General features: G+C 37.5%; 1 protein-coding gene across 1 annotated transcript in view; it reads right to left on the bottom strand.

Moving 5' to 3' along the window:
* Positions 1-613: 613 nt before the first annotated feature.
* Positions 614-25,911, bottom strand: part of LOC145671185 (transmembrane protein 177) — a 49,707-nt gene continuing 24,409 nt past the window's right edge. The window contains exon 3 of the mRNA XM_081740034.1: positions 614-1,324. Within this exon, the coding sequence (XP_081596160.1) occupies positions 761-1,324 (564 nt within the window). The 3' untranslated portion in view covers positions 614-760. The remainder of the gene's footprint in view (positions 1,325-25,911) is intronic.

Raw genomic sequence — 25,911 nt, 5'->3', positions numbered from 1 at the left:
TCTGGGTAACTGAAAAACAGCTGAAACTGAATTCCTTGCCTTTGCAATCCCCTCAACAATAGAAGTTTTTTTTCTTTCTTTCTTCGAACTATCCAAAAATTCGATTTACTCATTGAATTCTATCATTGTTTTGAATAGTTTTCAAAGGAAGAACTTTGGTTCGAATTATAGAAATTCGAATTAAAGAGTTCCCTGTACATTATTATTATATTCTATATCACACGATAGAACCTCTTTCCATTGTAAAAAAGTGCAACTTGTAGAAAAGTATTTGGTTAATGTACGAGAAACAAAGACTCGTTGTTAATTTATTAAACGATATACCGAAACTTGTAGTGTAGATAGGGCATAGTATAACACTAATGCCATTTTATGACATATTCCTTGAATTCAAAGTAAGAATTTACATTTTTTTTACTTCTACTCGTTGCGATAAATAATATTATCAGTAGTACTTGGGGACCATAGAAAAAATGTCCTTGAAACTCTCCTAAGATGTTTGGCCTTGTTCAGGATATATGGACATAGCTTTTTAACTTGTATCATAGAACACATTTCAAGGATTCTAGGAACATTAATGGGTTAGAATAATTCCATTGAAAATATAATTCCATTCACGTAACAAATTATATATACATTTATTACACTTTAAATTATCAGTTTGTACAAAATGTATTTTTTGTTCTAGTTATAAAGTCTGTTAAAATAAATCACACTCTATCTTACATGTTTTAACTACATATTACCATACAATCCTGGATCATGATGTTACAGCCGTTTCTTTTAGTTGTTTTAATTGAAATTCTATAAATTCTTTTCTATTAGTAAGAGGTATATGTTTTTGTCTTAGTAACATATTTTGATTTCCAGTAACTGTATACAACTTCTGACCTCTGCTTCCAAGAAGACTTCGTAGAGCAATATTTCGTTTCATTATCTGTTCATAAAATTCAATACCACCCTGAACATATTCTTCGCCTAGCGTACAAACCTCTTTATCAGCTGATGCTTCATACGTCACCGTTGTATAATCTTTTAAAAAGCTCCATAACCCGAAACCAAACATGGATATGATACTGTATAAGGTTAATCGTAAAGATAATGGTCTCAAAAATAGCTTATTCTTTAAATTAATATAGTGACCCAAACTGTACATTCCGATTAACACTACAGGAGCATATATACTATTTAAATGTACATAAAATGATCTTGCATGAGAAATTTGTTGTGCAATAGCAAATTTCTGGGCCCTTTCACTCAGAACAAGAGATTCCTTAAGTGCCTGTCCTTCCGGAGTACTCCAACTGACTTGCTCATTGTTGACCTGGAAGATACAGAAGATGCAAAGTAGTTAATAATATAAATATAATCATTACATTAAATTTACATTTCTGTTTACTTATGTCCATTTGTTTAGAATACCATTGACAAACATGATATTTTCTCACATACCTTCATAGGCCCCCAAAAAATCAGTAAAATGCTCTATGCAATAAACTCTATCAAACATGTTTTAAATCTACCTACGCTTCGTAACTTATATTTCGGACTCTTTCAGTCTTTACTAACATATGGCATAATCTTCTGGGGAAATTAATTCAAAAAAGGGTTTTAAGAACTGTACCAGGGGCCAATATTCAAGAAACTTAAAATATTGCCTTTACCCACACTATACTTCGCATGCTGCTCTTTGTTAAAACCAACATTGAAATGCTTAACACACCATCAATCCATAAATACGATACCAGGCGTAAGGATAAAATCCCCAGCAAACAGCATCGCACAAAGTTATACGAAAGGAATCCAATATTTTATGGGTACCACATTATATAATAAACTTCCTCAGTATACTTGAATGTCAGAACAAAAAGGAGAATTCAAGAGATTACTGAAAACCTATCTATTACAGCACTGATTTCATTCCGTGAAAGAGTATCTAGATGTGTAAATAAATTTGATTACTGATAGCATTATAAATATCTATTTTTTGTGGTTTTCCTTTGACCGTAGATGTAGCCTAGTATTTTAATGTAATCAGTATGTATATGTCACAACTATGTATGTTTATGTATCTTATGCTTTGACGAGTCTTGTTCATACGCGCGAATTCGTGCAATATGTATGATTATAAAAACGAAATAAAATGAAATTTAAAAGCTACCTTTTAACTCGAAATGAAAGCGGAACGGAACTGAAGCGAAACTAAAGCTCCTAGTTCACGATAAGTGATCCTGGCAGTTATATCAGAATATTTAAAATAATTATGATTTATTCGACAAACTCACTATTTGCAGCCATTTACCGTCCAAATGTAAGCATTCAGCAATGTGCAGTGACTTTAAGTCTTCTAGTGTACGCTATCAGGACTTCTATCACTTGTCTGTACATTATTCTGCGCCTTTTATATAACTTAAATATCTGTGGTAAGTAAAAACTCAATAGTACAGATTGAAAATCAGAAACTGAATTCAAATGTTCTTGCACCATGTTGTTTTATTATTATTATTATTATTTTACTTTGCCTACTTCATACACACACTACTATTTGCTACGAATCTGAAATAGAAGGTAATTCGACAAGTACCTGCCATTATGGAGTAGCGCTAGCAATGGTGAGCGGAGCGTCTTGTTGCTATATCATGCAATCAATCATTCAGTAGGCTTCAGGTTGTGCTAGTGAGAACATCGTACTGCTACGCGAGTGCTGGTGATAGCGTTCCAAAATGTATACTGCCATAAAAAATCCCGCCAAATGCGATTTTTTTTTTTTTTTTTTTAAGCGGGGAATCTATTAGCTGAAGACATTCATTATGAATTACGTGATATGCGGCCCAAAAATTGTGAGTGAAGGTGTTGTGCGTCACCGGATCAGATTTTTCACAGCAGGGAGAACATTCATGATAAACCGTGCTTTCTGTAGTTAAGTGCTCTTGTAACGCCCCGTTGTAAACGATTCTACAATTGTATTATTACTACAAGTTATTACTTACCTCTTGTAATCATTTTGTATTTGGCAACCCTGCCGAAGCATCATGTTCGCGGGTTCGCGCAAGGGATTCTGGGTACTAAAAGTTGAAGATGAAGACATCATGGTATGATTAATTTGGTGCGCGTTGATAAACTATGTCAAATCTCTAATTTACAGCCGCCATCGTTACGTTTGACAGGGTGTGTGCTTCACTTTATGCTTCAAGGAACTCTTTCACAGGCTTTGGCAAGTGTGCCACTATTTAGCATAATATGAAATTCCGAATGTAGTTGGGAAATACTCATTAGCCCAGGCTGCCACGTGAATCATCTTTGTGTAGGTGTATGTTTTAAGTTGGCTCTGTTCAGTTACTTCTGCATATTCAAATATCTAGTGAATAACATTCTCAGAGTGGACTGCTCATCATGTTTTTCAGTGAGCCATATTTTTACTTGCAGTCAGAAATGATGTATCTAATGTTCACTTAAATTTTTAGCAGCGGGGCCCCCCAACTCATTCGCAATGTCCGTGAAGCGTATCAGAAGTAAGTACTTTCATCATCTGTCCTATTCAGAAATATCCGTGCCTTTATGTAATATGGAAGCATCAGGAGTTTATGGTAAATTTGCCAGTGAAAATATGACATTCCGGAAGTGGAATCCAGAACATTGTCATCATTGTGATTTATTCAAGTGGCAAGTACGGATACAGGTTTATCACTTGTTCCTGCTAATTTTGCTTGTGTTGTTTAGCCATTTAATCGTACGTAACCTGGTGACTTATGTGATCCAGTTCTCCCGAGTGACAATTTAAGAAGTCAAGAAATTCAGCATTCTCCCAAGAAGTTGGAATGGAACTTTGTACATAGGCTTACAATTTGAAGTGTCTATCCATAAGAGTTAATATCTACACGTTTAAGTTTCATCAATACACTATTTGTGTCTCTTACGAAGCGTTCAATTAATATGTCCTCAGTACGATGTTATGATAGCGCTACTTATTAGTCAAAATCTCCGTTGATATTCATAATATATACTTTATCTTCATTGTCTGTTAAACTGTCCAGTGAACGTCATGGATTTTTAGCATCAGGATCGGTGTGTTTACTTTTGGCGACGGTGCCCCCCAGCTTTCGCCTGCCCAGATCGGGTTGTGTGCAAGACGAAGAATTCTCTTCATGTCCTATCTTCTAGACGTTATAGCTTAATGGAAGTTCTCCACAACAGTGATCAGTTATTCTGTCTCAGTTTCTGTGCATCATATGCGTTTTGAATAGCAGTTAGTGTGTATTTCTTTTGTGTCCAGTTGGAAATGTGTTCCGTTAATAGTGCAAGTGCATTTATGAAAGGTATAGCAGTCTCTGCTTGTTTACACCTGTCAGAAGGGTAAGTACCCTGTGTTGTGAGTGCCTGTCTTCGTAGCAGGCTGACCTTAATTCTGCTTTGTACAGAATTATCTTCTCTGTTGCTGATTCATTGGAATCGTAATTGCATAGCGCCCGTATGTGGATTTGCTGATGCCCGCCTTAAGAATGTAATTTCGACGATTGTCTGTTTGCACTTATCTATGCTGAAGTAAGCTATAGGAACACCACTGGCTGTATGATGGTCTAGTTAACTGCTGTGTATTGAGTTTATCATTGTCTGAAGCAGGAGTGTGCTTTTAGTATTTAGGAGACACCTGGCCGTCTAGCACAAGTTGATTCGATATGTTGTCCTTTTGTTTCTCCACTTAAAGCTAGTGTGACTTTTACTGTTGTCAGCCTATATGGATCGCGTTACCGTTACTTCCCTTTAAGTTCTGTCCAAATACGCCACTACTTGAAGATTACATAGGTTTTGTTAGTCAGAGCATTACGTTTGTATGATTATGATGCTCACTTGTGCCTAGCATCCTGATCAGCGCTGACGTTCAGCAATGCATTGTCCGTTTTACTTATAATGTCTAATACTTCCATCTGTCTAATTTGTCCACCCTTTTATTTACATTCATGTCCTCATTCATTTGGGACGAGTCACTTGTCTTATGTTTACATACTATATAGCGAGAACCTATCTAGCATGATGTTTCTTTGGGGTTCCCTACTGTTATGGTGGTTACTAGTAAGTGCATCATATTATACTTCTGAGTATTACATAATTAGTGTAAACCCGACTAGTCGTGGTAAGTAATCTAAGTTTGCTCGAGCCATTTATCCTATTATTTGTTAGTGTCATATTACTCTTTATGCAATTTTATAAAACTATATATATATATAGGTACATGTTCCAATATTTTGTTTCATATGAGTGTTGAATCCCATATCATTATTTTCAATTACAGTATAGCAATATGATGGGTGTGAGTTTATTCAATTAAGTAACTAAGCAAGTCGCTAAGTATAACATTGCAGGGTTATCTCAGAAAGTATTCACAATGGTAACTTCAGTATGATTTTGGTGTAATAATTGGTGAGATCCCTTATGCTAAATCTGTGAATGTTTTTAAGTCAAATAAAATGTTGCAACACCCTACCATAAGTGTTATGTTTTGCGAAATTAACTCTGCAGCCTTGTATTTCAGCTTCGGCATTCTCATAAGCTTCAAATAGGTAAGGAAATCACAGCACAAGGGAAGGGCTGTGTTCTGTGCATTCGTAGAGTGTACAGGGGGCAGTCTCGCACATGTTGGATTCGTTTTACCGTTGTACTAAAAGTTTTTTTTTTTTTCTCATTCTTTTATTAACGCATGGATTTAGCGCAATTTTATACAGTGTTAGCATCTTTTGCTATTCTTCTCCTGTGTCATAGCCTGATCACAGGTGGCGACCCTCACTATATTTTTATCATCTCAGTGCTCCGGCGCTGGGCAATCAAGCTTAGCTGTAGCCTGCCAGGGATTGGGCCCTCTGGGGCGCTACAGCGGTTTGTTTGTTTTTGGCGACCTGATCGCCAGGATATCAGCTGGTACCTTTTGATTTTTCTTGTGTTCTAGTGATTTCTATTTTTATTTCTCTATATAGAATTTTGTTGGCATCGTATTGCAATCTTGTTTATCAGTATCTTGTACATTCTGTATATTTCTTAGTTTCTGAAGATGGATACCGTCATCTTTGAATTTTCCGAAAAAAAAAAAAGTCTTGCTGTCTTAAGTTAACTTTCATCGTAGGTGAGGTGCAGCGCTCTTTATTGACATTGTCGAATTGGGTTGGGGACCCGCATTATATATCAGTGAAGTAAAAGTCAATTGAGTGTTTAACGTCGAATAAACTATTTTTTCAGTGTATCCTTTTAATCTTAGTGCATGTGTTAAACTGTTAGTGCCAGAATGAACAAGTCTAAGAGGAAAGCTCGTCAGTGTGGCCATTCAGGCACTTTATTAGAGTGTACATCTTGTAACACTTGGTACTGTAGACAGTGTGCAGGATTAAGTGAAGAAGCTTTTGCCGAGAAGGGCAAGCCCAATGTTTCGTGGGATTGTAATTCATGTTTGGTACAATCTCCTGATTTAGCAGATAATACTATTGAAATAGACGATGTAAACGCTGGATCTTTAGTAGAGAAGAGTCAAAGTGGAAGCAGTAGTGAAGTTGGTGTTGCTTCTAATTTTTCGGATCTCATAGCGCAGCTCACCGCTCAAATAGATTCCATTAAAGTAGTTGTGACTGAAGAAGCCGTGCAACTGAAGTCAAAAGTCACAGAAGAGACTTCGCAGTTGGGAAAGGAAATGTCTGATTTGAAGGACACCGTGGATCGTCACATTAAAGAGCAGGATGCTCGTATAGCTGCCTTGAGTAACCAGTTGGAAAATAACACAGCTGAATTGAATCATCAATTGGAAGTGGTAAATGAGAATTTAGCCTCTCAGGAAGAAACCCTGCTTAATTGCTTAAGGGACAATAGTATGTGTAAGCGTCAATTGGAAGCGTTGTCTACCCAAGTGAAAGAAATTCATCAGACCAGCAACTCTTGTTTAGGACTACGGGACGAACTTGAAGCCCTGAAGGAGAAGGTCGATAGCCTCTTTGATCAAGATTATGATGAAGAAGTGGAAGAGCAAAGTAACCAGCTCAGTTCTGATGTTGTTAACGTGGAGCGTAGACACTTCACAGACTTTGAAAGATTTTTAGGTCTTGTTAATCCTAATACTTGTGAGGGCAGTAGTCAGTCTGAAATTCCAGTGGTTGTTTCTAGTCCTTTGATTGGAACTACTTCCGTAACCACTACTTCTTGTCTTCGCCCTGCCCAAGTCAATCTGTCCCAGGTACAGCATTTCTTTAACAATGCTAGTTGTGTTTCCACTGCTTCTGCTCATGGTATGCCGCATAGTCATTGCACTCATTTCCAGCCTGGTCATGACAAAGGTTTGAACGGTCGGAAAGCTGATGGTCTTCCTAGTTATGAGCGAAATAATTTATTCAACCCTTTTCTTTCGCAGCATGCTAAAGATAGGAATGACTTGCCTTGTGTTTCGTCAGTCAGCGTCGGTCGAGGTGACTCTGCCTACCCAAGAACTTCCACCTTGGAGCCAGATGTCCCCTCTTTCTTGTCCAATGGTTATTCATTGTCTAACATTAACGGTAATAATAATAATAATGGTCACGGTTTAAAATCATTACGTTTGTCTGACTTAAGTCATTTCCCTGAGTTTACAGGTAATGTGTTGGAGATTTCCCCACTTGATTTCTTGCAACAATTAGAACAGAATTTTAAGTTGTTGAATCTTGATCCTGAATATCAAGTGCTAGTTGCTATGAGAGCTATGAAAGACTCTGCTGCTTGTTGGATTTCGCAGGTCTCAGATCAAATTCATTCATATCATGATTTTAAACGTCTTTTCTTGTCGCAGTATTTAAATCCAAAAGTCTGTAGGGCTCAGTGGAGATATTTGCTGTCCACCAAGTATAACCCCAGCATTCACGGAAAAGCTTCTGAGTTTGTGTGGAAACTTTCTAAAGGTTTAAGAATGCTCAAGAATAATATGTCACAAATAGAATTAGTGGATTATTTAATTGATACCCTACCTCCAGAGTATCAATTTACTTTAAGTCAAGTAGAAATCACTTCGGTTTCTGAACTCGCTGAGCGCCTAATGCGGCTAGAAGTACCCGATAAAACTAAGCTATTAAACAGCCCTCTGGTGTCTTTAGAGTCATTTAGTTTTAAACGTAAAGCAGGTAATGACAATGATCCTCCTAGTAAGAGTAAGAAGCGCAATGTGCATTTTGATGTTAATCTCGCCACTACTATGATCAATGAAAACAATAATGAACAAGGTAGCTCTAGTGTAAATTCCAATTCTGAAAATAAGGTAACTACTAAAGAGAAATGGGCTCAAGTGGGATATGCTAACGTAAAAGATTACCTAGGTAATAATCCTCCTGGTAATAGCAATAATAACAATAATGTCAATTTCAGGCGTAATAACCGAAGAAGGTTTGGTTTTGGTAACCGTAATAATAACAATAGTAGTAATAATTTCACTAATAGACAAGGTAATAACGGTTTTCAAGCTAGGCAGAATAATCGTAAAGTTAGAAGGGTTAACGTTAGAAATCGTAACATTAACAATGGTTTTGCTAGAAACACTAACAGTCAATCAGGAAATTCTTGTGAACAGGCTGAACCTATTTCATCTTGTTGTAATTGTAATCATTGTCCTAATTATAGGAACAATCATGAAAGTATGGGTGTAAATTCACAAACTGTCTCTGAGCCTTATGCTCAAGGTAATGCAACTTTAAATTAACAGGGCAGACTCCTGATCGGTCGCCTGGAGCCCGCCAAGATTGTAATAAGCGACCAGAAGCTATATTATCCAACCGAACTAACGGTACATGGTTCACTCAGTCTCCTCTTCAAGTTTATTTTATTTTAAATGAAAATTCTCATGACAGTGTTAATGAAAATAGTACTTTCGTAAAGTCACCTTATCTGTCAGGCCAGATGGCAGGTTTATCCCTATCCTGTATAATTGATAGTGGGTGCGAAGCTAACCTTTTGAGTTATGATAATTGGAAAAGGATTGTAGAAGTGTTACCCACCGCCAAGCTAGTGCCAGCCAAGCATGTAACTCTGCAAGCCTTTGTAGGTGATAATAAACACCGAGTTAAAGGCCAAAAGACTTTATATCTAGAATTCTCTGGTCATGTTCTCGAAGTTTCTTTCTTCATTGTGGAAGGTATGAAGTCAGACGTTCTCTTAGGAACTCCTTTCTTGAGTAAATACAGTTGTGTTGTGGACTTTTCTAACCGCATCCTTACATTCAAAGATCTCGATGGCAAGCCAGCTAAATTGAACCTGAACTCCTTATGGATAAGTTCAATGGAACCCGAACCTTTAATACGAGAAGTGAACCAAGAAGATGATTATTTGGTGCCCGTGAGCGAAATTCAAGATACTATTTTGTCCAGAACTGATTTAACGGAAGACGTTAAGTCAAGATTAGTAGATTTATTAATTCGGTACCGAGAATTATTCTCTGAGAGGCCTAGGCCAGTAAAGATAAAGCCGCTGAAGATCGAACTTACAGATAACGAGCCGGTGGTGTGCAAGCCATACCCGATAGCCTACTCAATGCGGGAGCCATTCCGAAAACTCTTGCAAAAATGGTTAGAATGGGGAGTCATTGAAGAGAGATTGTCACCGTATTTAAACCCGGTGCACTGCGTCTACAAGGCGGACAAGCAGTCTATTAGACCCACATTGGATTTAAGGCACCTGAATAGGAAGGTAATATCTGCTAACGTGCGAGTGGAGCCCATACAAGATATATTAGCTCGTCTCAAAGGTTCTATGGTGTTTTCTTCATTTGATTGTAAAGATGGATATTATTGTCTACCCTTAGAAGAAGAATCTTATGAGAAGACAGCTTTCTTATTTTAAGGAAGACAATATTGTTTTCGTTACCTAGTGATGGGACTGAAATCTGCTACCAGTTTGATTCAGTTCGTTATGAACAGTATCTTCGACCTGTCCACAAAACATTTTGTCTCCTGTTATTTAGACGACCTTCTTTGTTTTTCACCTTCTATAGAACAACACTTCGAGCATTTGGAATTTATTCTGTATACGTTAAACAAGCTGAACTTTTCTTTAAATTTTCGTAAATGTAGATTTCTGTTTCCCGAACTGTTATTTCTAGGACACATTATATCTGGCCGAGAAGTTAAGGTTAACTCCAAGCTGAATGAAACTATTAGAAATTTTCCTGTGCCTAGAACTCGTAAGCAGTTACGTCAATTTTTGGACATAGCCAATTGGCGTCGCAAATTCATTAACAATTACGCCGAATTAACCGAAGATTTAGTGCATCTTCTACGCAAGGAAGTGAAATTTCAGTTCGGCCCAGAGCAACTGAAAGCTTTTGAACTGTTAAAGCAAGAGTTAATTTCTCCTCCTGCCTTAGCATTGCCTGACATGAGTAAAACTTTTCACATCTTTTCAGATTCCTCTGCCATAGCTGTTGGAGGATATATTGGTCAGTACGAAGGGGACGAATTTAGAGTTATCTCTTATGCCAGTAGACGTATTAAGCCCACTGAAATGTCCTTGTCTATTTTCCAGACAGAATTATTAGCAGTAGTATTTTTGTGTGAGAGATTCGCAGACTATATTCTTGGTAGAGAAACGGTTGTCCATACAGACAACAAGGCAATAACGCATCTTAAAACTATACGTAATCTAGATGCTAGAACCACTAGGTTATTACTAAAACTTCAGGATTATAACTTGCAATTTGAACACCTGTCTTCTGGTGAGAATTATATTGCTGATGTTATTTCACGTAATCCTCCTGAGGAGGATGAGTCTGGTAGTGCTATGTACATGGTGAATGTTGTGTTTAGAAATTTAACTCAATCTTCTTTCTTACAGCTAATGTCTAAAGAACAGCAGAATGATGCTTTTGTTAGTAAATGTTTAACTAAATTGGAAGAAGGCAATTTAAATTATTGTAAACATTTAAACTTAGTGTATGTTAAGCAATCTAATGTTTGGAAATTAATTATTCCTAAAAGTTTAGTTTATGTAGTAATAGACGAAATTCATAAGGAAGCCCATTTTGGTTCCAGGAAATGTTACTTACATTGTAGAAAACTTTTCTATTGGCCGAATATGAAGCGTGACATTGCTAAATTTATAAATGATTGTGAAATTTGTGCAACAACTAAACCATGTTCACAGGCCAAGGTACATCAAATTTGCCATGTGGAGGCTGACCGCCCACATTGTAAATTAAGTGTAGATCTTATAGGGCGTTTACCAAAGAGTAACTCTTATTCTTACATATTATCTGTCTTAGATGTCTATAGTAAATTTCTTGCGTTGTATCCAGTAAGGAATGCTAATGCTAAAGAGATCACTTCCATTTTTACTAAAAGGTATTTCTACCATTATCCTATTCCCCAGGAACTCATTACGGACAGGGGAGCACAGTTCGTTTGTTGCCTGTGGCGTCGTTTCTGTCGCAGAAATGGCATTCAACATTTGTTGTTGAGCCCGTATAATCCAAAATCTAATCCTGTAGAAAGATATCATTCAGAAGTTTCTCGCTTGTTAAGAGTATTTATTAACAAAGACCATACTCAATGGAGTCAAAAATTATCAGAGATTCAGTCATTGTTAAATAATTCTATCTCTCTTACTACTGGTTACGCTCCTTCAGAGCTTTTTCTTAATTTCTCAGCTCTAGATAATTTCAAGAAAGAATTAGATTGGCCTTCAGAGTTTGGTGAAGTAGACTATAAGTTTAGACATCAGTCAGTATTGTTAAATACAAAGAAAAGTCTCAAGAAAAATGATTCTAAAGTGAAAACTAAAGGTGTCGAAATTAAAATTGGTGATCTTGTTTTTGTAAAAAATCAGAAGCATAGCTCTATGATGGATAAGACCATTAGCAAGTTTTTCTTAAAGTATTTGGGTCCATTTTTGGTCATAGGTGTAGAAAATAACGCAGTAAGTTTGGTTAATTTAAACAATGAATGGATTGGTACTTATAATTTAGATAATGTTAAGTTGTTCAACTGTTCTCTGGAGAAGCGCCAGGAATTGTTGGTGAATACATACTTATAAAAAAAAAAAAAAAAAAAAAAAAAAACTATTTGGTCAAAGTTTTTTTTTTCTTCAACCAGGGCGAGGTTGTAACGCCCCGTTGTAAACGATTCTACAATTGTATTATTACTACAAGTTATTACTTACCTCTTGTAATCATTTTGTATTTGGCAACCCTGCCGAAGCATCATGTTCGCGGGTTCGCGCAAGGGATTCTGGGTACTAAAAGTTGAAGATGAAGACATCATGGTATGATTAATTTGGTGCGCGTTGATAAACTATGTCAAATCTCTAATTTACAGCCGCCATCGTTACGTTTGACAGGGTGTGTGCTTCACTTTATGCTTCAAGGAACTCTTTCACAGGCTTTGGCAAGTGTGCCACTATTTAGCATAATATGAAATTCCGAATGTAGTTGGGAAATACTCATTAGCCCAGGCTGCCACGTGAATCATCTTTGTGTAGGTGTATGTTTTAAGTTGGCTCTGTTCAGTTACTTCTGCATATTCAAATATCTAGTGAATAACATTCTCAGAGTGGACTGCTCATCATGTTTTTCAGTGAGCCATATTTTTACTTGCAGTCAGAAATGATGTATCTAATGTTCACTTAAATTTTTAGCAGCGGGGCCCCCCAACTCATTCGCAATGTCCGTGAAGCGTATCAGAAGTAAGTACTTTCATCATCTGTCCTATTCAGAAATATCCGTGCCTTTATGTAATATGGAAGCATCAGGAGTTTATGGTAAATTTGCCAGTGAAAATATGACATTCCGGAAGTGGAATCCAGAACATTGTCATCATTGTGATTTATTCAAGTGGCAAGTACGGATACAGGTTTATCACTTGTTCCTGCTAATTTTGCTTGTGTTGTTTAGCCATTTAATCGTACGTAACCTGGTGACTTATGTGATCCAGTTCTCCCGAGTGACAATTTAAGAAGTCAAGAAATTCAGCATTCTCCCAAGAAGTTGGAATGGAACTTTGTACATAGGCTTACAATTTGAAGTGTCTATCCATAAGAGTTAATATCTACACGTTTAAGTTTCATCAATACACTATTTGTGTCTCTTACGAAGCGTTCAATTAATATGTCCTCAGTACGATGTTATGATAGCGCTACTTATTAGTCAAAATCTCCGTTGATATTCATAATATATACTTTATCTTCATTGTCTGTTAAACTGTCCAGTGAACGTCATGGATTTTTAGCATCAGGATCGGTGTGTTTACTTTTGGCGACGGTGCCCCCCAGCTTTCGCCTGCCCAGATCGGGTTGTGTGCAAGACGAAGAATTCTCTTCATGTCCTATCTTCTAGACGTTATAGCTTAATGGAAGTTCTCCACAACAGTGATCAGTTATTCTGTCTCAGTTTCTGTGCATCATATGCGTTTTGAATAGCAGTTAGTGTGTATTTCTTTTGTGTCCAGTTGGAAATGTGTTCCGTTAATAGTGCAAGTGCATTTATGAAAGGTATAGCAGTCTCTGCTTGTTTACACCTGTCAGAAGGGTAAGTACCCTGTGTTGTGAGTGCCTGTCTTCGTAGCAGGCTGACCTTAATTCTGCTTTGTACAGAATTATCTTCTCTGTTGCTGATTCATTGGAATCGTAATTGCATAGCGCCCGTATGTGGATTTGCTGATGCCCGCCTTAAGAATGTAATTTCGACGATTGTCTGTTTGCACTTATCTATGCTGAAGTAAGCTATAGGAACACCACTGGCTGTATGATGGTCTAGTTAACTGCTGTGTATTGAGTTTATCATTGTCTGAAGCAGGAGTGTGCTTTTAGTATTTAGGAGACACCTGGCCGTCTAGCACAAGTTGATTCGATATGTTGTCCTTTTGTTTCTCCACTTAAAGCTAGTGTGACTTTTACTGTTGTCAGCCTATATGGATCGCGTTACCGTTACTTCCCTTTAAGTTCTGTCCAAATACGCCACTACTTGAAGATTACATAGGTTTTGTTAGTCAGAGCATTACGTTTGTATGATTATGATGCTCACTTGTGCCTAGCATCCTGATCAGCGCTGACGTTCAGCAATGCATTGTCCGTTTTACTTATAATGTCTAATACTTCCATCTGTCTAATTTGTCCACCCTTTTATTTACATTCATGTCCTCATTCATTTGGGACGAGTCACTTGTCTTATGTTTACATACTATATAGCGAGAACCTATCTAGCATGATGTTTCTTTGGGGTTCCCTACTGTTATGGTGGTTACTAGTAAGTGCATCATATTATACTTCTGAGTATTACATAATTAGTGTAAACCCGACTAGTCGTGGTAAGTAATCTAAGTTTGCTCGAGCCATTTATCCTATTATTTGTTAGTGTCATATTACTCTTTATGCAATTTTATAAAACTATATATATATAGGTACATGTTCCAATATTTTGTTTCATATGAGTGTTGAATCCCATATCATTATTTTCAATTACAGTATAGCAATATGATGGGTGTGAGTTTATTCAATTAAGTAACTAAGCAAGTCGCTAAGTATAACATTGCAGGGTTATCTCAGAAAGTATTCACAATGGTAACTTCAGTATGATTTTGGTGTAATAATTGGTGAGATCCCTTATGCTAAATCTGTGAATGTTTTTAAGTCAAATAAAATGTTGCAACACCCTACCATAAGTGTTATGTTTTGCGAAATTAACTCTGCAGCCTTGTATTTCAGCTTCGGCATTCTCATAAGCTTCAAATAGGTAAGGAAATCACAGCACAAGGGAAGGGCTGTGTTCTGTGCATTCGTAGAGTGTACAGGGGGCAGTCTCGCACATGTTGGATTCGTTTTACCGTTGTACTAAAAGTTTTTTTTTTTTTCTCATTCTTTTATTAACGCATGGATTTAGCGCAATTTTATACAGTGTTAGCATCTTTTGCTATTCTTCTCCTGTGTCATAGCCTGATCACAGGTGGCGACCCTCACTATATTTTTATCATCTCAGTGCTCCGGCGCTGGGCAATCAAGCTTAGCTGTAGCCTGCCAGGGATTGGGCCCTCTGGGGCGCTACACTCTCGTAAGCAAAATTGACGACGAAGTTCGTGAGGACCGTCGATTCACAATCTCGGAACTTTCTGAACATCTCTCGGACTGTTTTGTACGTAGTCACCGGAAAATTAGCGAAGGAAGTTCTTTTTCAAGTTTTACGTCCCACAGTTATGCCGGTTAGGCTAAAGGAGACGGTGATGATGAGAAATCAATGAAATGGTGGAATGAAGAAAGTGGGAGGAAATGAAACAACCCCAAGGAAACCCACGCATACGCTATTTGTCCACAACAAAGCTCATTGGGCCCAAGCTAGGATTGAACCAAGAACCCCATGCACCAGATGTGAACGCTCTACCAGTGAGCCACCGCGGCCCAAGGAAGGTTTATGCTCAGTGGATACCGAAAATTTTAACGGAGATCCATAAAACCAATTGAATGGGCTCATCCTTAAGAGCTTCTTTCCCGCTAGTGCACGGAAGGGGAGAAGCTTTTGAACACAATAGTGACTGGCGACGAGAGGGACACGCATATGAACGTTAAGATCAATGATCTACAGTCACACCGCTTCTCCAAACACGCCAAGGAAAGCCCGTCAAGCTTTGTCAGCCACAAAGGAATCTACTTGTCAAAATCATGCCACAAGGTACAACAATCAAAGCAATCAAGTCTACACTTTGGAGAAAAGAACCATCTAGAACAAACGTCGAGATCTGTTGGCTGGCATTTGCATGACAACGCTCGCCTTCACAGTGAAGAGTGTTTTGCGCCGTTTGATCACTCCCTGTACAACCCGGACTTGCTCCTGAATTTCTTTTGTTCACACACATGAAGTGGCATGAGGCACTACTGACGACGAGGTTTTTCAAACTGCTGTGACAGGTTGGTTGAATTCCCAGGCGGTTGAGATTATGTAGAAGGAATTTGTAAGTTGGTGAAACACTACGCAAATACTTAAATTTACGTTATAGCTACGTTAATATATATATATATCTATATCTATCTATCTATCTATCTATATATATATATATATGGATTATTAGATTATTATTTAGAGTCGAACGCAGATTACTTTTCAAAATCACTTTCCTAACTTTGAATCTGTGTAATGAAGTCATATCAATCATGTCCTGGGTTAAAGCTATGTTATATTATCTAGCGGGCTCTCTTAAATTTGAAATCCACGAGGCGGAGAAGAAGAGAGAGAGAGAGAGAGAGAGAGAGAGAGAGAGAAATCGAAATATTAAAAAAAAAGTGCATTTTTAAATATCTAAAATCAAGCGAACAAAACTACTGTACATTAAAAAATAATAATATGAAACAGATTCTACCTTTAAGGAAGCATATTACTTCTGTGATCCAATACTGCAAACAAGCAATTACTAGCATATAAATTAAGGCACATTTACATATGTCCAAGATTATTGTCGCATGTCTATAAGTATGTAGTTGTAGGAACAAAATTTGGTAACGAATTTGCCCGGTATTTCTTATAATGTTAGTATGTGTGTAATAGACAAAGACATGTATGTGGCAAATTTCATGTCAAAAGAGCAGTAAATAAGAAAAATAAAACGAAAATAAAACTTTCTTGTCCATTTAGTAACATTTTGTTTTACTCATTCTAATATCTGTATTTATAATTCTTTTCCTGTGAAATTTACCAGAAATATACATTCCCCGATTATACACATAATATCAGTATTAAAAGTAAACTGCAAAATCATCATCAAATTATATTCTTACAAGACAGTTATAGATATGCAAAAATCATTTTGGACATGAGTGTACCATGGGGAACACATTAAGGGTGTCTAATGAAGTTGACTTGGATAGTTTCAGTATCCTGCTAGAAAATTCCCAGTATATTACGGTGAATTGAAAAGAAAAGGTGAGTGCCATACGACTATCTGCTGTGATATTTAACAGCCTGTAAAACATGCTAAGGTTCAAACTAGTTTCTTGATCAAAATTAGTGAATTCGCTCTACATATGAAAATACAGACTTTGAAACGGACAAACAGCAAGGATTTTTAACGAGAAAACTGTGTATCTTAATATATGCTATAACAATAGTTTAATAGTCTATACAGGATACACACACTCATGCATAAAAGTACGTGCCGTTTTGTTCTAAAGTCCACATTTTTTGCATTTCAGGAAAGAAACTGCACTGTCGGAGACTTAGATCTTTCGTCTCTAAGCAGTCGAGGTTTTGTTATTAGGAGCCAGCAGCTGAGTCATTGTGCCAGAACGAGCAAGACGTATTTCTGGTACTGCCCGGGGACATGGAATTTTTGATTGAAGGGCAATGGGTAATTGTGAAATTTCTCATCGTAGCTGGACTATGTGCAAATTGGAGACTGTGTGTGGCGCTCTTGCAGAAAACACTGTTAGGAAATGGGTGTGTGAGTTCAAAGCAAGGTGAACGAGTGTGAAAGATCAGCAGAGGTCTGAACGTCATAAACAATATCATCTGACGCTAACATTACCCATGTTAAAATTTTATCATGGAATATAGGCGTGTCACCATGCAGGAGACTTGTGACACATTGGGACTAAGAACGGGAACAGTGGAAGAAATAATTACAAACGAACTGGGCCTAAGGAAAGTTCTCGCTTTTCGCTGGATTCTAGGAATGCTTAATGATGATCAAAACGAGCATGGATTCGATCAATTGTTGCAAAGTTGCAAAACTGGCACGCTTCAAAAGAGAGGGAAAATTTTTTGGAAAGTGTTGTGACAATGGATGAATCACCAAGCCAGAAACAAAAAGGCAGTCGATGCAGTGAAAACAGAGATTCGCCTTCCCCCCCTCATACACGCACAAAATATATATATATATATATATATATATATATATATATATATATATATATATATATATATATATATATATATATATATATATATATATATATATATATATATCGTCAGGTGGCATCTAATGAGAAAGTGCTGTACGCTAACTTCTAGGATTTCTTGGGAATGATATTGTCCCACTCTTGTTTCAAAAGGTCATACGATTATGGGTATTATGTTAGTATACTTTTGGATACAGAATTTTTATCCAAACTAACTGAGAAAAGACCACGGCAAATGGCAATTTCATCCTCCACATGGACAATGCACCACCAAACCGTGCTAATGTGACTTCATTCTAAGCTGACCATGGTATTGAACTTCTGGTACAGCCATCCTCCTCACCAGATTTAACTTCGCGTGACTTTTGGTGTTCCCAAACCTCAAGGATTGTCTTCATGGACGCCATTTTGCCAGCAGATCATCCATGGGAAGTGCAGTATTTGAAACCCCGAAAGATGACCTGGCACATGCTGCACAAAATGGACGAAGGGATCAATAAAGAGGGAGAGTTTGTTGAGAAATAGATACGGGTTAATTCCCTTACTACCTTGTTCTTCAAATTAAGACCGAAACCACATAGTTTTGGTGTGAACCTTGCATATGTATTAAATTGGCCATCCTACCCCCCATTGAACAGCTGTAAACATGTGTTAAACTCATTAGATTAATAAAACTTGAAATATTTACATAACAGTACCTATACTAAAATCTACTGATGAAATCAAGATCGTCAAAGCAAAACTTAAAATTTGACACAAAATTGAAATATTTTGAACATTTTACACAGAATCACACACAATAATATTGTGGACCTTTTAGAGCGTTCTCCATATACCGGTACGTACCCTTATTGGAGCTAACTCACTATTATTTTTAGTTCAAACAGAACGAATAACAATACTACATGAACATTTTAGGCAAATAACGTAATGTAAATATAAGACAATATATCAGTAAGATTATACAATAAAATACAATACGATGATACAATACTACTACACTCTTGTTAAGTAGTATAAGCCAAATCTAAAGGCTCTTCAGATATATTTACAAGAAGTGCTTTTCCATCTTAAAGCTCATATAGAACTTCCTTAATGTGCAAGTGAGCATCGAGAACCCTCTCGCAATATCAAGGGTCATAATGCTTGAGAACTTCCTTTCAACCTCAGTAAAACATTTAGAACTCAATACACCTTTCATCGAAGTTTGAAAAATGTTCATACGAAACTCTGAAACGCCTTCGCTCTTGGCTTTGGTGTAGGCGGTCCCGGGTTCGATTACCAGTAGGGACACTTGGTCGGAAAGGAGTAAAAGCCTCTTCCAGCCAGCCATCCTGAATAAAGTTTTCCCTGGATTTTTTCATTCACATCAAGCAAATGGTGTTACCTAACCAAGGTGCCAGGCTCCTTCCTTCCTTCCCGGGTGTGATCGCCTAAGGTTATCATCGCTCATACGTGATACCTTTAGCTTGCAAGCCATAACTGACTCTCCTAATTGGATTTCGTCTGAAACGCGCCACCAATGCTTTCACAAGTCACGGTGTTCGTACTAGACATGGTCTTCCTTGCCGCGGGTGATCTTTCACAGTTTCAATGTCAACAAAGCGCTGGATAGTGTGGTAAACGATTTTTTAAAAATTAATTTGCATCTTTTGGAAAATCTCCCCTAGTGATTTGCCTACCTTGTGCAACGGTAGCACGGCCACACTATTTTCATACTCTCCCCATTCCATCTTGAACATTTACAACTAACATCTTTACACCTCTTCAGTTCATCCAGCAATGACTTACGCTTCATGATACCGTTCTTGACGTTGCTCACTTGTATGGGCGGAAGTACAGCCATCATCAACTGTTGGGACAGTATTTATTGTACGACTAGGTATAATGGCGATGAATGAAATGTGTTATTTTTATAGGAGTTCTCATGTTTTAACAGAAGACATACTGCTTTGTATTTTAGGAACCAGCGTAGAATACCTTATCCTTCTAAATCTAGAAATCAACTAGAGTTGCACCAGAATAAATCCTAATAGCTTTTACTGCGATACAACCTTTGGCTAAGTGATCCCACGTCTGCTCTTTAAAAAGTGGTGGTGCTAAATCATAAACAAAGAAAGTACAAGCATCCTTTTCCGGTCCAATAGTACCGCACTGGCTATTCTCGGGAAATATCACGAATAATTGATTTGTGTCACATATAACTTCGTTTTTTTTTCTTTAATCTCAGCTCCTTAATCACCTACACAATGTAATCGTTAATGTTCCCTTGCATTATACTTTTTTTTTTTTTTTTTTTAACAATATACTGAAATAAAACTGGCTTCCCTAGAGATTCTGAAGACTGTAATTAATGTATTTTGTTAGAAAGGGTAAGCTTATAAAAGCTGAGCTACTTGGATTTGAAAAGACACTGGACTGATCATGGATTAACATTTTTCAAGTTAATTCGTCTTTTGGTAATGAGATCTTAATACCTACATTTCCATATTGGTTTATTTTCTTCTTCATTACACTGACACATTTTATATGTATTATTCTGTACAGCAATAACCATGGTAAGAACTTAAATAAAAAGTTGCACTGAGTCACAACTGTTTAAAAATTGTTGATCTTCCTTCCTTTCCTTTCGTAAGATGAAATATATGTTTTAAATTTTTCCATAATACCTAGCAGGTCCTTAAAAGCTAATTACACCTTTCACTTCACCCACTACAGCATTTGTGATTCTTCATGTACGAAAGATAATCGACGAATGTCAAACGAGTTGTTCAATCTGTGACAATGCTCTTCCGTATATTTTTACAATGAAAACAACGTAATTTCAGAACTACACCCTCCATTCCAAAAGAAACCGAACTTTTGAAAACAAATAGTACCACTAGTGCCATCTGTTGTAATATTTTACCGGTAGATGGCGTAGTCCCTCATTGACAACTGGTATAAATGTCATGACATTTGGATGCACGGCAACAAAGTTATTGCGTTTCAACTGTCAGTGTGTTGTGTACATCGGTCGGAAAATGAGTTTCAAACAACGAGCTGCAATTGAGTTTTGTGTTAAACTGGGTAAAACTTTTAGTGAAACGCACCAAATGCTACAAAATGCATATGGTGATGAGTGTCTATCCCGTACGCAAGTTTACGAGTGGTTCAGGCGATTCAAATCGGGTAGAGAGACGCTGGATGATGACGAAAGATCAGGCCGTCCCAGAACCGGATTATCGGAAGGAAACATCGAGAAAGTGCATAAATTCATCAAACATAACAAAAAATCGTCGGTGAAAGTTATTGAAATGGAATTAGGCATTCCTCAAACAACCGCATACCGCATTTTGACCGAAGTTTTGGGCCTTAAGAAGGTTAATTCGCGGTTTGTACCACACAAACTCACCGAAGACCAAAAAGTTGATCGAATTGCGCATTGCAAAGACATCGTTAAAAGTGCTCGGCAGGATCGAAACTTCTTGAAATCGATTGTAACTGGTGACGAGACGTGGTGTTTTGAATATGAGCCCGAAACAAAGCGGCAAAGTGCTGAATGGAGAGCGCCGGATGAAGGAACACCCAAAAAGAGTCGCTTGGTGAAGTCAAAAGTTAAAGTGATGCTGATTTGTTTTTACGATTCAAAAGGAATTATCCACAAAGAATTTGTTCAGCCCGGCCAGACAGTCACTGGAGAGTTTTACTTGGGCGTCATGAAGCGTTTGCTGGCAAGAATTCGTCGTATTCGGCCCGAATATCGCGAAATCGGCAGTTGGACTCTTTTGGACGATAATGCACCATCACATCGTTCGCGACTTGTAACTGAATTTTTGGTCAAAAATCACATTATTCGGTTGCATCATCCGCCCTATTCACCAGATCTCGCTCCGTGCGATTTCTATCTGTTCCCGAAACTGCATTTGGCGATGAAAGGAAAGTGGCACGCATCGATTGATGCCATTGAGAAGGCGACGACCGCCGTCCTAAAGACCATTCCAATAAAGGACATGGAGAAGTCGTTTGACAACTTGTTGGAGCGTGCAAATATGTGTATCGATGCAGAAGGGGAATACATTGATTAATAAAAATGATTTGTTCCAAAATGTACATTGCTTTTTTTTTTTTTTTTTAACGTTCGGTTTCTTTTGGAATGGAGGGTGTAGTTCTAATAAACAGTCTTAAAATATCTCTTTCCGAAGCTACAGGCAATCTGAAGTTTAAAAAGGCTTGAAATTTTGAGATCTTTTAGGATTAGATTAGTAATTATATTTCTGGGTATTTGTCATCCATAGCGATGACGTCCTTAGGCAATTACACCCGAGGAAGGAAGGAGAGAGCCTGGGACGTTTGTTAGGTACTACCATTTACTTGATGTGAATGGGAAAAAACCAGGGAAAACCTCATTCAGGATGACTGGCAGGAAGAGAGTTTTATACCTTTCCGACCGTGTGTCCCTACCAGTAATCGAACTCGGGAACTTCACACCAAAAGCGAGGGCGTTAGTGGAAGTTTTGACGTGCCTTAGTTTCAAAACTATGGTCCCTATCTCAAGGGTTCAAGAAATTATGCGGGAACTAGTGTAAATACCATTTCAATAATAATAATAATAATAATAATAATAATAATAATAATAATAATAATAATACATTATAATAATAATGATGATGTTAAAATATATAGCCTGGAAATCTACATTATCTACTTATTTGTGTGTGTGTGTTAAGTTCTTAGAGTCAAATAAAAATTAATTGTTAATACTTTGAGAATAAACTAACTAACTAACTCTATGGCCTATGGAACCCGGAGGTTCAATTCCGTGTTCACAAAAGCTCTCCACTGACTTCTATCCTTAGCTAACTGCATCCAGTTTCTACTTTGGATTCCAATCTCTGCGAGATCCATCTTAATATTTTCCTCCCATCTGCGCCTAGGTCTTCCTAATGGTTGTTTTCTCATTGGTCTTCCAGTCAAGACTTTGAAAGCGTTTCTACTTTCTTCCATTCTAGCTACATGACCCGCACACCTAAGCCTCCTAGACTTGATGACCCTAACACTGTTTGGTAAACCGTATAAATTATGCAGTTCCTCGTTATGAAGTTTCCGCCATTCCCCATTCCCGTTCCTCTTCGGTCCGAATATTCGTCTCAGGATCTTGTTCTCAAATACTTTCAGTCTATGTTCTTCCATCAGAGTAAGTGACCATGTTTCGCAGCCATACAGAACAGGCATGATTATCGTTTTATATATTTTAAGCTTCAAATTCCTCGACAGAATTCGCGACGACATGAGATTTTGAACCGAATAGTAACATGAATTACCTGCTTTTAGTCGACATTTAATTTCTCCATGAATATGATTTTCCTCTTAATACTGATCCTAGATATTTGAAACTATACACTTTATCAAAAGTATTATTTAATATTTTAACGCATCCATAATTTGCTGTATTTCGGTCCCGACGCACTTCCATGCATTTAGTTTTCTCTGCATTTACTTCTAAACCCATCTCCCTGCAAGCGTTTAATAAGATCTCTGCATTTCTTTCTATTGTTCTCCTATCATCACCTATTACATTTACATCATCAGCATATGTCATAACCTGGTAAATACCGTTCAACTCTAGGCCCTGGTTGCTATCTTTGATTTTCCTTATAGCGTATGCCAGAACGAAGTTAAATAATACTGGCGACAACGCATCTCCTTGTTTCAGGACATTTTCGACCTGAAAGCTCGTGGACAAAAATTTTCCTAGCCGGACTTTACTTTGGGATTCATTTAAACATATCTTAATTAATCTAATTAGCTTTCTCGGTATTCCAAGTTCTGTAAGCTCGCTGTATAATGTACGCCTTTCTAAAATCAATAAATAGTTGATGTACCGGGGTATTGTATTCCCACTTTTTTTTCGAGTATTTGGCGAATGGTAAATATTTGGTCGATAGTTGATCGATTTCGTCTAAATCCGCACTGATAATCTCCAATAATTTCATCTGCGAATGGGGTCAGTTTTGCTAATAGAATATTTGAAAGGATTTTATAGGATGTTGACAGAAGAGAAATGCCTCGATGATTATTACAGTCAGTTTTGTCGCCTCTCTTGTGAATTGGAACAACGATTGATTCTTTCCACTTTTGTGGCAATTCTTCTTTGTTTCAGGTAAGGAGAATGAGTTTGTGTATCTTGTTTCACAATTTTTCGCCTCCAGCAAAAATTAACTCAGCCGGAATTTCATCTACACCCGGAGATTTGTGTTTCTTTAATTTCTTTATCTGGTATCGCGGGAGTTGGTCAAATATCCGTTCCACTTCTTCAGAAAAACTGTCTTTTATATCGTCATCCTTATCTTCAGTTGGGGCATGTACATTTAAAATAATAATATCACACCACCGTCCCTTAAGAATAATAAAAGAAATTCTGGCAGTAACAAATTCAACCCGTTTAATTGCTGGTAATATACGTTTATGGACGAAAAACCCTGTTCCTAACTGGTGATTTTTATTTCCTTTCCCGTAAAAGAACGTAAAATTTCCGGAATTCACAGATCCATTTCCTTCCCACCTAACTTCCTGAACTCCTACTACGTCCATCCTGTATTTCTCTAACTCACTCGTTACGGATTTTAACGCGCCTGCCCTATAGAGACTCCTAATATTCCATGTTCCAAATCTCATATCCATTTTCTTTTGCTGAGGTCGAGAATAAACAGTGAATTTACAGACGTCAGCAACAACTTCTTTACTCTTTCTCATATTCTCTCCAAGTTTGACTTAACTCATAAAATGTGCTTATTATTGCTCATATTTTTAATACATATTGAAAACATCACATGGTATCTGCAATTAATAAAGCTAGTTTTTGCTATTTAAAATTTACAATAATAATGGTACGTGTATGATAAAGTTGCTTAATACACAGATATATATATATATACAGTGTGTTAATGAACTATACCGACAAACTATAAAAGGTGGTTCCACATATCAAGAAAAGAAAAAAAACTGTGGGCAACGAGCTAAGGCCGTCGAAAAGTATGGAAAAACTAGATTGCAACACACGTCTTTTCGAATACGAGGAACCGTGGAGAAGGGTCCATATCAGCATAAAGGAAGTCACATATACAACGTCCAAAAATGCATATTTCAGCAATATGTAAGAAGGGGTTCCCTACAGTGCATAATTCCCAGACATGCACCTACAATAATTCTACGAGATATGCTCTGGTTTAAAGGCGAGTCCACAATAAGCAAAACGTAAGCCTTGACAGCAGTGAGTATGTAATGCGTTCACAAGAAGTCGGAAATGTTAGGGACTGCGGTTCCACGGTTCCTCATATTCGGAATAACGCGTGCTGCGATATATTGTTTCACGCTTGTATGTGTACTAAAAACATGAAATATACCATTAAAAAAAAATCGCTGCACGCGATATTCCGAACACGAGAAAGCATGGAGCTCGCAGTCCCTAACACTTTTGACTTCCCGCTGACGCATTACATGGTATCCATACCGGAAAAATTTTCTCGTTATATTGCGATTAACAATGAAACCGGAAACTGATGATTTCTATCATTCCCGGTTGAAATATAGGAATAAGGACAGAGATGGAACCTAACTCATGACAGAAGATCGTTTCTCACTTCCTATTCTCATTTCTTTGAGTTTTACGTCCCACGGTTATGCCGGTTAGGCTAAAGGAGACGGTGATGATGAATAATGAATGGAATGGTGGAATGAAGAAAGTGGGAGGAAACGGGAAACCACGAGAAAACCCACGCACACGGTGTTTGTCCACCACAAAGTTCACTTGGCGGGGGATGGGATCGAACCCGGGACCCCAAGCACCAGAGGTGAACGCTCTACCATTGAGCCACCGCGGCCCTCAATATTCTCATTTCTGCTTGCTCTGATACTTGTCGACAGACAGACGGACATAGTCACTTCTGTAAAACGTGTTACTTATGTGCAACATAGTTTGAAAATCTAGAACGATTTTATACGAACACAGAAGATTTTCTTCTTTTCATTTTGTTGTTCTCAGCTCCCGAAAAGTGGGCTGTGGTGGACAAT

The sequence above is a fragment of the Thermobia domestica genome, chromosome 15 (genome assembly GCF_964235325.1).
Source record: "Thermobia domestica chromosome 15, izTheDome1.hap1.1, whole genome shotgun sequence".
NCBI classification, from domain to species: Eukaryota; Metazoa; Arthropoda; class Insecta; order Zygentoma; family Lepismatidae; genus Thermobia; species Thermobia domestica.
This window is presented reverse-complemented; position numbering and strand designations above follow the sequence as displayed.